General features: G+C 61.0%; 1 protein-coding gene across 1 annotated transcript in view; it reads right to left on the bottom strand.

Moving 5' to 3' along the window:
• The window catches only part of INPP5A (inositol polyphosphate-5-phosphatase A), a 147,204-nt gene that overhangs the window by 48,142 nt on the left and 86,829 nt on the right, over positions 1-12,233 (bottom strand). Inside the window, exons 8-10 of the mRNA XM_044660306.1 lie at positions 11,691-11,794; positions 4,632-4,684; positions 4,335-4,454 (exon numbers count right to left, since the gene is read on the bottom strand). Of these exons, the coding sequence (XP_044516241.1) occupies positions 4,335-4,454; positions 4,632-4,684; positions 11,691-11,794 (277 nt within the window). The remainder of the gene's footprint in view (positions 1-4,334; positions 4,455-4,631; positions 4,685-11,690; positions 11,795-12,233) is intronic.

Consider the following 12,233-nt stretch of genomic DNA (forward strand, 5'->3'; position numbering starts at 1 on the left):
AGAGAGACAGAGACAGAGACAGACTGAGAGAGAGACAGAGACAGAGAGACAGACTGAGAGAGAGACAGAGAGACAGAGACAGAGAGAGACAGAGAGAGAGACAGAGAGGTAAAGAGAGAGAGAGAGAGAGAGAGAGAGAGAGACAGAGAGACAGAGAGGTAAAGAGAGACAGAGACAGAGACACAGAGAGACAGAGACACAGAGAGAGGGAGAGACAGAAACACAGAGAGAGACAGAGAAAGACAGAGAGACAGAGAGATAAAGAGAGACAGAGACAGACAGAGACAGACAGAGAGAGGGAGAGACAGAGACAGAGACACAGAGAGGGAGAGACAGAGATACAGAAAGAGACAGAGACAGAGACAAAGAGAGACAGAGACAGAGACACAGAGAGAGACAGAGACAAAGAAAAGGAGAGAGACAGAGAGGCAGAGAGAGACAGAGCCAGAGACAGAGAGAAGGAGGGAGGGAGAGAGACAGAGAAATAGAGAGAAGAGAGAAGCAGGGAGACAGAGGGATGGGCACAGGGAGGGAGGGAGGGAACCTCACTTTAGCAGCCTGGACAAGACGCTTCCCCAAGGAGGGGGTTCCCGGGGCCCAGCGCTGTCTGGACCGCTGGAAGGATCCCGGGTTTGCTCTCTCCCATGGGAGGGTGGCTCGGACTTGGAAGCTCTCAGGGCTGGGAGGGAGCCTGGAGCTGACCAGGGCAGCCCCCTCCCCCCAGTCCAATCCACATCCTCCCCCTCCCCCTCCCCCCACTTACACACACACACACACACACACACACACACACACACACACACACACACACGCACACGCACACACATTCCGGGTGAGGCGGCCAGGATGCTGCGGTGACTTGTGGGGGCTCCGGTGGTGACCCACATCTTTCGCGCCGAGCCTTCCTTTGCCTAGAGACGGAGGGCCTTTCTTTGGCTCATTCATGCGCCCGTTCTGGGAAAAGCCTCAAGAGAAACACTGCGATCGGAGGGGTCTTTGAGCCGAGGTGACAGCTGACTGATGACCGTCCACCGAGCGACAAAGGGGAGCTGTGTGGGGGCCGTGCATCACTCGCGGCTCCCTGGGAAACTAATTGCTCCCCATTGTACACGGGCACATTATTTTTCTGGTAATCATCTCCTTTGAATGCCCCAAATGGGCATGAAACAGCTCCTTTGAGCGGGCACAAAAGTTAAATGCTCCAATGTTGATCAAATTAACTCCGGCAATCTGACAATGGACTATATTTGTGAGAAAATGATGACGGGCACAAAGGGGTGCTTCATGCCTGGATTTCACAGTCCTAATGGAGAAATGTTTCTGTCCAACAGGGCCCGGCCCCGTTTCCAAAGAGGAACAGAAGGGCCCTGTCACTGGTGGAAAAAAAACAACCCATTTCACGGGCCTGAATGGCGTGGAGGGTTCCAGGTCTGTGCGAGAGGGGCAGGCCGCAGAGGCTGAAGTGTTGAGTGCTCATCGGCATGCTGGCCTGGGGCTGCCCTGGCCCTCCGTCGTCTCTGCCCCTCAGAAGGGGGAGGACTGAATCGGGGAGGGGGCACCTTCTCCTGGGAGGAAAGAGGGAGGTGCCGAGCCCGGGGGTCCTTCAGGGCATCCCTGCACAGGCGGGTACCAAGAGATCCTGCCCAAATCCGCCTGTGGCGCTCAGCTGGACCTCGGAGCTCTAGAGCAAGGGGGGGGGGTGTCTGTGTGACTGTGTGTGAGACTGTGTGTGACACTCTGGGAGGTGTGGGGGTGAGGCTGTAACTGTGTGAGTGTGACACTGTGAGTGTGACTGTGAGTGTGAATATGACTGTCTCTGGGTGACTGTGGGTGATTGTGGTGCGTGTGTCTGTGTGTGGGCGTGACTGTGAGTGCATGCGAACACGTCTGTGTGACTGTGTGTGTGTGAAAAGGGGAAGGATCTACCTTCCTTCTCTTTCTCTGAACACTTCACTTGGAGGCCCTCAACACGGTCAGCTGGGTCACCTCGAACTCTGGCAGTGGCTGGCCTGGTCCCCACAGCCGTCTGAGCCCAGGGAGGGGCCTTCCACCCGGCCTTTCGGCCTCTCCCCATCAGTGGGAGAGGCTGGTCGGGACTGCAGGGAAGCAGGAGGAGCCTCCGGGAAAGCCCTGGGGTGGGCCCAGCCCCTTGGGGACTGTCCAGGGAACTTCCAGGGTGTGGAGGGGCGGCCCCAGGGGCCCTCCCACAGACAGAAGCACCCTGTCCTGTCTTCTCCTCCCTATCTCCCCCCTCTCTTCTTCTCCCCACTGCCCCTCCCCTGCCCTCCCCTCTCCTGTCCGGTCCTGTCCCTTCTCCTGCAGGGGCTGTGATGGGCACAATGGGCCGCGGGTTCCCAAAGCGGCTGAATGGGGACACTGTTGGTGGCGGCCCTCCGTCAAAGGGAGCTCCCCCGCATTGTCCTCCCCCATCAGCAGAGCAGAAAGGATTCTGCCCATTATTCACGGCACCTCCGACTCCCCCTTTGTGCTGGCTGGCCCGCGCTTCCCTCTGGAGGTCCCCAGCTCCGGCTGGCTGAGCTCTCAAAGGGCCAATTCACGGGAATGCAAAGCCCCGGCACCGCTCGTGCCCCCCAAAGCCCGGGGCCTGCTGGCAGGGGTCACGTTTTAATGATGCGCGGCCCCCCGGCGAGCACGCCCGGCCCCTGGGCCGCACTCCAGGGGCATCGTGGGGGGTCTGCTCCACGCCTCCCCCCTCTGGCTGCAGGGGCTACGCCCGGCGGGACCCTGTCCAGCATCCGGCCCCGGTGGGGGGAGGGCAGGAGGCTCTCCCTGGCTGACCAAGCCGGCTCCCTTCTGCTTGGCAGGATTCCTCCAGCCTCTGGGTCTTCTGGCTCGAACCTGCTCGGACCTGGCGGGCTTCTGCCCTCCCCAGGTGACTCCTGAGCCGGGGACCGGACGGAGAAATGGGCGACATTTGGCACAGGCTGGGCCTGGACGAATGGGGGGGCGCCAGACCCTTCTAGTTTTCTTCTCTTTTCTGCCAGGAAGGCTGAGGTGAAACTGCTGCCCGGGGAGTGGAGAGCGGAGGCGAGAACGGCCGTCCCACGGATCCCAGCAGCCTCGCCGCTCACTCTCCGTGACCTCTGGGGGGTCTGAGGAGAGCGACAGGCTGGGAGGGGTCACGAGAGGAGGCGGAACGTCTGAAGCCACGGGACGACCGACCACCGGGCTGCCCACAGCCGCCACGTCCTTGGGCTACCCCCCAGAGCCGCCCCGCTGGGCTCGGCGATCACACCAGGAACATTTACCGGCGCCTACTATGTGCCAGGCACACGGAGCCCCGCCCCGAGGAGCAGAGGGTCTGGGCACAAAGCCCCACGCCCCAAGCAGGAACAGAATCAGGGCTGCTGGCAGCCGAGGGGCACCGGCCTCGAGCCAGGGCCCGAAGGAAGGAAGGGTCTGAAGGGGCTGGGACGGACGGCGAGCAGGCCCTCAGCTGGACACTGGCAGGAGGGAAAGGAGTGAGGTCTGTAAGAGCCAAACGGAGGGCAGCCGGGCGGCTCAGTGGAGAGAGCCAGGCCTGGAGACGGGAGGCCCTGCCTTCCAATCTGGCCTGACCCCTCCCGGCTGGGTGACCCTGGGCAAGTCACAGTCCAGCCCCAGCGCTCTTCCGCCTTGGAACGCACACACAGTATGGCTTCTGAGACAGAAGGGAAGAACAAAACCAAAGAGCCGACGGGGTGGGGGGCCCTGGCTGGGCCACACAGAGATGAAACCCCTTTGGAGGCTGGAGGTAGCTGGGGCTGCCCCAAGCTCCTGCCAGGAAAGGGAAGCGTCCCCCCTCCCGCAGCATCCCTGTAGGACGTTCTTCGGGGACGAGCCTGGGGTGTCCGCTGTGCTTCCCCCAAAGCTTGGCACGTGAGCAAAAGTAACTTTAAAAAAGCAGAGCAAAATGGGGCATCTAGAAGGGGATCCTGGAGGTGGTGGGGAGCCCCGGCAGAGGGCATGGCCAGACGGTGCTTTAGGAGATATCTCTGGGGGCAGAGCGAGCGGGAGTGGGGAGACCGAGGCAGGCAGACGCCCAGCAGGCACGAGGCGGCTGGGGTAGGGGCAGACTGGGGGGCAAAGGAGGCTCCTGAGGCTTGGAGGCCCAGGCCACAGGCCAGAAATGTCCGGACCCCAGCGTGGGTAGCCAGACAGGGTCTCCCCAGCACTTTCAGGTCTGCAAAGCCCCCACTGGGCACGAGCTGGCCTCACGGGGCTGGGGCGGGTGCAGGAGGGGTCCGGGATGCCCGTCCTCCCCAGGCTCAGGCCCCATCTCTGCCTCGACTTCCACGAGGGCAGGGAGCCGGCCGGGGGCCAACAGTACCTACCGGTCAAGCACGTAACCCAAAGCCTTGTGCCGGATTCCGGAATAAACCGATGGACTCGTTTCCCAGGCGATGAGGTTGGAAGCATCATGGAACAGGTGAATGTTCACCAGGTCGAAGGCGCTACATTGGGGACAGAGAAGAAGGCGAGTGAGAGCCAACCAGGAGCTGGGGCGGCCTGGGCTTGAGGGGAGCCCCTCAGAGGGACCACTGAGAGCAGGTTCTGGCCTTTGCACGGGCCCCAAACATCCCGGGGAGCCCAAGAGCCCACCAGGCCTGGCACCAACCGCGACAACATACCAGTCAGAGATGCACCATCTCGTCCGGAGGAAGCCTTTCCTGGACCATTTGCACTGAAAAACAAGCACAGGGCTGTCAGCTCAGAGGGGGCACAAGGGTTGGACCCCCAGGGACGCCCCCACCCAGTCCCAGAGGACCCTCGAAGCCACCTTCTCTGCGGGCAGCAGGCAGCGGTGCCAGAATGGCTTCTCATGAAGAAGGTCTCTCAGGGTTCAGGTCCAGGGGCAGCACCGGCCCCCATGGACTGAGAACGCCTCCTTTTCGGGGGCTAGAAAGGGGCTCCAGGTCTTTCTGGCCTAGTTAGGGCAGTGGGAGGGAGAGGAGAGAGGGGACGGGTCCTCGCCAATGGCTGTTTCTTTTGGTCTGTATTCTCAGATGAGAATGAAACATCTCAGACATGTCCCAAGGCAGTGAAGAGCCAGCGTGGTCATTGGGAAGCCCAAGCTTTCGGAGTGAGGAGGTCTGGGTTTCCCCCTCACTCTCACTGCCTGGGAGCCCCACTCCCCTGGGCCACAGGGACCAGAGGGGCTGGACCCGACCATCTCCACGTGCCCTTCACACCTGACCCCAGGGCTCTCTGCGGCTCCTGGCCATCACCGGGGCGCCATCTTGGTCTGTTGGTCGGGGAAGGTACACAAAGGCATTTCCTCCTGAACGGAAAACGTCCCCAAGCAGCTCTGACTGGGGCCTATCTGCCAAGGGCAGTGCCCATGTTTCCAGAGCGCCTGGACCATGCCGTGCCACCACCACCCATGCCAAGAAGCTCCATCGCCTCCTCCCATTCCTCAAGAATCAGTCCCGGCAACATCGTTCTCTCCTTTCCCAGGACGTCAGAAACCGCCCTGCGTGCCTCTCAGTGGAGCCTTGCCCTGAGCTCCCTCCACCCGGTCAGGGAGGTGCTGGGGGTGGTCCACAGTGGTGTCCCTGCCAGCTCCCTCAGGCTCCCAGGAGTCCACTGTTAAATTTCGGGGTGAGGATTAACATCCCGGAACCCACCGCAAGGCAGGGCGAGACTTGCTGGCTCGGTGTAAACGTGCTAACAACGTGGGCTAGACCACCGGTGACAGACAGACTCGAGTGGGCCGGGCCCTTTCACAGAACCGGTTGTTAAACATTTCCTGCCACTTCCTTGCTCTTGCCCGGCTCTCCAGCTCTAGCTGTCGGCTGTTTTAGGGTCAGACGCCACACGGCCCAGGGGGCCGTCTGGCCTACCAATGGCGCACAGGGGCATGCTGGTGAATGCCCTGATTCAGGCAATGTCTGCCAAGAATTCTGGGGCAGCTAGATGGTTCAGTGGATAAAGCACAGGGCCTGGAGACGAGGCCCTGGGTGCAAATCTGACCTCAGACGCCTCCTCGCTATCTAAGCCCAAATGCCGAGCCTTTCCTGCTCTTCCGTCCTAAGAGATGATGGGAGGACGGAAGGGTTTCAGACAGAAGATTTCTATCGCAGAGGGGGTTGGGTGGGAGAGGCTGCAGAACCGGGGAGGGGCCAGGGATTTCCTGGAGTTGCTGCTCCTCCTCTCTTGGCCCTTCTCACATGTCGGTCCTCCCTTTACTTCTTTCATTCCAGCTGGAAACAGCCACATGCCGCAGTACCAAGCTGACCCAGCAGCCTCGAGTTTTAATTCTGAAATTACTTTCAGACCCGAGACCCGCCTCGTCCCTGAAGAAAGAGCCGCTCCTGACTCAGGATGTGTGTGGCGCGCCCAGAGCGCGCATCGCTGACCTCCGAGGCCCTCGAGAAACACCGGACGCCCGGGCCCAGACCCATGACTTTGGGGAGGAAGGTTAGTCAGGGCACACCCGGGAAGGCCCGTCGGCTCCAACGGATCGCAGCCAGCCCCGAACCCAAATTCATCTTTGCTTCCTCGTTTTACTGAGAGGGGCCGAATGGAATTAAACAGTGATCCGGCCAGGCTGTAGGGTGGAGCGGCCAGGAGCACCAGGGCAATAGATCGGAAAGAAAGGATGGTATGTTCTCGGATGGAGGAGAGAGGCCTGGCCTGGCCCTCTGGATGTCTTGCTGAGCCCGGGAGCAGCTCGGAAAGGTAGTCCCAACACGCGTGCCAGCTGGCTTTGGGCAGGCACCTCCATGCTAGATACGAGGAACTGAGGCCAAGAGAGAAAGTGGCTTGTCTAGGCCGTGGCCGAAGGAACTCGCATCCATCACCAAGTTCTGGCTTTCGCAGTCTTCAGAAACGGGGTTACGGACTCTGCCCTCCGGCTCCTACTGGAAAGGCTTTGGGAAGGGCCCAAATCAAATGCTCTCCAACCCCCCGTCTCCCTCACCTCCACCAACGCCTGCGGGACTGCTCCGCCGTGCCGTCACAGAGGGGAGATGCTCCCCAGATAACGGGTTCAAAGTGGCTCTTCTTGGCACAAGAGGGGCCAAGCCACGTGGCGCTCCTTGGCTGCTACGTCTGAGGCGGAGGCTGCTTCAGCTTTTCCTGGAACCCCACAAAGGGCAGAAGCAGCCACCAGAAGGGATCCTTCTTCAGCTCTTGGCAAAGCAACCTAGCTTGGGACTGATGTCCCAGGAACAGGACGACAAAGGCCGGCTTTGCCTTCCCTGAAAGAGGCAGGAGCACCTCGTAACTATGGAGGGAATGGTGAAGTCGGGGAGGCAGCTGGTCTGTCCTTAATGGGGCATTCTGTGTCCAAAAGGCCATTGGCCGATGAGGGGCAGCCTCTGCCCTGCAGTCACATGGCCAGGCTGGTTCAGTGAGAAGGACTTGAACTCGGGTCTGATACATCACCTACGAATCAGGGGAAAGGTAGAGGAAAAATGTCTAGAGAGCTTAAAATGAAAGAGGCTTCATGGGCTGGTAATTCCAATAGTGGGGGATCTGCCAGACACTCCCAGTCTTTCTCTGACAGAGGCTTTTGCCCCAGCTGCCGTCACTCTGTGACCAGTATAGGGCCAAGCATGTCTCAAGGCTGCTGGACAGTCCCCCAAAGGCCTTCAGAGCTCATCAGAGCCTGCCAGAGCAGGAGCTTGAGACGGCTGGGTCCCCTCTACTGTCACCAGGTACCTCTCCCAGGGAGGACACTTGATGGCATCACCCCCCCCCCCGGCACGGGATGCCCCGGTTAACACTGGGAATCCTAGCCACTCGCTTTGGACACCCTACCCAAGCTGCAAAGCTGTCAGACGAGGCTCATTCTGGTCTCCCTCAGGTGCCCAGACTGGAAGGCCTGCGATACCGGCGACCCGCGTTTCTCGGGATTTCAGGATTATCTGATTGATGGCGGTTCAGATGGACCCGGCAGAGAAAACCTTGCTTGGCCCACATCAAAGATGGGTTCCTGGGAATGGACTTGCCAGAAGTCTGGGCCCCCCCCCAGTAATCAAAGAACCAAGACACGTTGGCAGGGATGGGGGGGGGGCAGGGCCAGCTCTTTCTGTCCTACATCCCCAAAGCAACCAGGGTGGTGATGCCAAGGCTCAGCTGCTCGCCCACGTCCTCGGAGCTGCTCCGCTATTTAGGGGCTCACTTCCTGCTGGCGAATCTCCTCGTCTGTGTACGTGACGCCCAAACGCCCCTCCTCCCTGGCTCACACCTGTCCGCCCTGTCCCGGAGGGGGCCGCGGGCTGAGCCAGAGACTCTGAAAAAGCAGCTTCTGGGTTTGAGGTGGAAATCTGGGGTCTGAAAACTCATGCAACGCTAATGAGTCTGCCATGCTGCCAAGGTCAATGAAGCAGCTTCCGCCACTGCCCGCCATCGCCTTGGTCCTTATTCGTGCTAAGAGGGCCCTCAGAGGTCGACGGTCCCTTCGTTTTACAGAGGGTGCCACAGAGGCCGAGGGAAGGCAAGGAAGGGAGATCGCCCCCCCCTTCCCCCCCGGCTTCTGCGACTGCAAACCAGTGTTTCTGGGATGGCCCCAGATTGGGTGTCAAGAAGAGTCTGATTTCAGCATTTGTCCCCGACTGACAAGGAAGAGCCATGGGGAGGCATGGGGGCACCTCGATCAGCCACGAACGGCTTCGGGATTATCTACGGCCCCGAGGGGAGCTGCCTGCCCCTGGGAAGGCCAACGGCCAGCCCCAAGCTGAGATGGAGAATCACATGAGGGGATGAGGAGGGGCCCAGCCTGGCATCTCCTGAGAGGGTCGGTCCCACCCCGGAAGCCCTGACTGCTGCCCCGCTGCCCCGCTGCCCCGCTGTCCTGCTGCCTCGCTGCCCCGCTGCCCTCTGCCCTGCTGCCCCGCTGCCCCACTGCCCCGCTGCCCCGCTGCCCCGCTGCCCCGCTGCCCTCTGCCCCGCTGCCCTGCTGCCCTGCTGCCCTCTGCCTCGCTGCCCTCTGCCCTGCTGCCCTGCTGCCCCGGTCGCCTCCTGATGGGGGCCTCTGGCTGAGGGTCTTCCCGGTTTGGGGCCCTCTCCTGAGGGGGCCGCTTCCTCCTTCGTCCCCAGCCTGGGGGGCGTCCTGCCATCTCCCAGCCGTGACATCCGTCGCCTCCCCCCGAGGCCCCGCTTAGGGCCCTGCTTAATAGCGTTCCTTTAGGCTGCAGATGGATGGCGAATCCAGGCAGTTTCATCTACTAAAAGAAGCCATAAATCAGCGCGGAGAAAGGAGAGGCTGCAGGGAGGTTATCGCCAGCCGGCCTCCTCCGTGAAAGGTTTGCATTAAGGCATTAGTGAAATTAATTCATCTTTCATAAGAGCCGGGAGCGGGAGCCGTGATCTATGAGGACGACCCATTTCTCACCGGCCGGAGAAAAATGACTGCGCCCTGATAGAGTCCCCCACGCGCTCTGCGCAGCCCGCCTCCCATTATGTGGAGTGCCGCTCCCCACGGCCTCGTCGCCGGCCACCGGCCGCGCCGTAAATCAGGCCCGAGCTTTGTTAGCTTTGGACGCGCCGGCCGGTGATTACGGGGAGTGGCGCGCTGTTTCCATCACGGTAATTACTTTTAGATCATCCTTAAGCGCCAGCAATAAAAGAACAAGAAATCAGGCTGACCCCCCCAAAACGGGACGCTGCCACCGAAGGCCCGGCGGGGGACCACGAGAAGCAGACCCTTGGGGAGACAGAAGGGAGGGGGAGCGCTCCCCGGAGAGATCCCTGAGCCGGCCGGCTGGCATAAATGCTTTCTTCTCCGGGTGAAGATGGCCCAAACCGAGCTGGGCCCGCTGATCGGAGCGTGTGCAGAGCGAGCCACCCAAGCGCCACGAAGTCACGGTCAGTGGTCTGCCGAGGACGTCGGGAGGCCGGGAGGCCAGGCCCAGGGCCCTTCCCATCGTGGCCTGTGGCACACATCCATCCGCCCCCTGCAGAAACGCTTTGAGGCTGGGTTGGTGGCGAGGCCCTGCGGGGTGCCAGGCGGCGGGAGGTAGGAGGGCAGGGGGCTTTGGTCTTCCAGGAAGCGGCTGACCACTGGGGAGGCCAGGACAAGCAGAAGAGGCTCTGCCTCACCAGAGACCGTGCTTCAGGGAGCAGCAGAGGCTGGGGGGAGAGGCTGGCCTCCCTCCTCCGGACGGGGTGCAGGAGAAGATGGCGAGGCGAGCCCCCGAGAGGAGAGAAGGCCCTGCGGGGCGCCCCAGCCTGTGGGATCCGCCCCCGTCATCAGGCCGCAGAGTCTCGCACACAGACCCCTACATCTGCTCCCCGAGGCGCCATCACCCCCGGGCGGCCGCTGCCCTCAAGGCCTCGGCTTCCTCCCTCCGATGGCCTCAGGGATCCGCTCCCCGAGGCGCCCAGAGGCTCCAGTGCATCCTCCTCACTCGCAGTCCCTCTGGGGCTTCCCCGGTCTGGCCCGTCACGGCAGACCCCGGGGCAGCCGCTGCGCCGGCTCCAAGGACGTCGCTACCGTTTCCTCGCTTCTCCGGGGTCACGGCCGTCTCTCGCCCCACCAAGCAGGGCTCCCCATCCCCCTCTCAACAAGTTTTCACAAATGCTGGAGCGGCACCATCCTGGGCTGCCGAGTGCTTACGCTTGGGGGGTCCTCGTGCTCGGGGGGTCCTCGTGCTCGGGGGGTCCTCGCCGCCCTCGCCCCAGCCCGGCTCTCTGGCAGTGGTGGGGTGCCAGGCACTCCTGCGGACAACCATCGCCTCATCATCCCTCCTCGTCAGCCCGCTCAGGTCTGGCCCTAACCAGGCCTCGGCCGTCTCCACCGACGGCCGCCATCTGGAATGGCCGCTTCTGGTTTCTGAAGGGTCCGAGTTTCTGGGACGGTCCTGGTCTTTCCTATGTTGGGGGCCTTCAGGCTCTCTGGGTGAAGAAGGCCGTGGAGCCAGTGACCCAGGTTCGAATCCTGGCTCTGCCCCTCTACATCCGGATAAGCAGAGGAAGGATCCCTTCATCTCGGGTCTCTGTTTTCTGGCCTATGACGTGGGAGCAAAGGGAAGCGCCAAAGGGACGCTCTACGGACCCAGGGAGGAACCTTAAAGATGGAGCCGGGAAGGGAAGCCGGTTGTCCCCGGCCTCATCCCTGGTTCGTGGCCGACAGATTCAAACCCGGGTCTTTTAATGAATTCTGATGCTCCCTCCACTAGGCATCGTGGCATCCAAAGGGCAGTGAGAGGCCCCAATACTGCCAAGAGTCACCACCACCCTTCAGTCACCCGGGGTGCGCTCTGCCCGTCTGCCCGTCTGTCTGTCTGGCCTCACCTCCAATCAGCTGTCTAACCCAACTGCCTTTATCTTCAAGACGTCTCCATCCAGGTCCCCTTTCCTCCGCCGAGAATGTCTCGGTGTCCCAGGGTCACGCTGCCACCCCCCAGTCCTGGCAAAGACCCCGAATGCCTCGGGGTGGGGGTTGGGTGCCTCAGGTCTCTCCTCCCTCCTCTCTGCCTCTTGCTCCTCAGTTCCCATGCCTCCTCCTCCAGGAAGCCTTCCTTCCTTCCCCTCAGCCCTCCATGCCCATGCTGTGCCTGCCTCCCACTGCACCCATCTCCAGCTTGGGGGATCCTTGGGAGGAAAGCCTGGCATGACACACATGATGGACGCAGTAAGCGCTCACTCAGCGTGCGCTAACCTGATTGCGAATAGAAAATCAAAAGCCAACTCCAACAAGGAGGATTTGGGGGCCCCGCCCTGGGGGCTTTGTGGGCACCTACCTCAGGGAAGTAGTCCTGGGGGAACTTCTCTTTCTCCAGCATCGGGGTGCTCTCCAGGGTGTCCGAGTAGATTTCTTTGCCGGTAACTTTTTTGTATTTTTTTGCTAAGAAGAGAAGAAAGAGCACCCGTGAGTGAGACGCTGGGTCTCTGCAGCTCAGTTCAAGAAGCATCGCTGTCATCACCACCTTCTTCATCACCACCACCTTCTTCATCACCACCACCGCCACCATCATCATCACCACCTTCTTCATCACCACCACCATCATCATCACCACCATCATCATCACCACCTTCTTCATCACTATCACCATCTTTATCATCACCATCATCATCACCACCTTCTTCATCACCACCATCATCATCATCACCACCTTCTTCATCACCACCACCATCATCATCACCACCACCTTCTTCATCATTAACACCACCACCTTCATCATCATCACCACCACCATCATCATCACCACCATCATCACCACCATCATCACCATCATCATCACCATCATCACCACCATCATCACCATCATCACCACCATCATCAC

The sequence above is a fragment of the Gracilinanus agilis genome, chromosome 2 (genome assembly GCF_016433145.1).
Source record: "Gracilinanus agilis isolate LMUSP501 chromosome 2, AgileGrace, whole genome shotgun sequence".
Taxonomy (NCBI): domain Eukaryota; kingdom Metazoa; phylum Chordata; class Mammalia; order Didelphimorphia; family Didelphidae; genus Gracilinanus; species Gracilinanus agilis.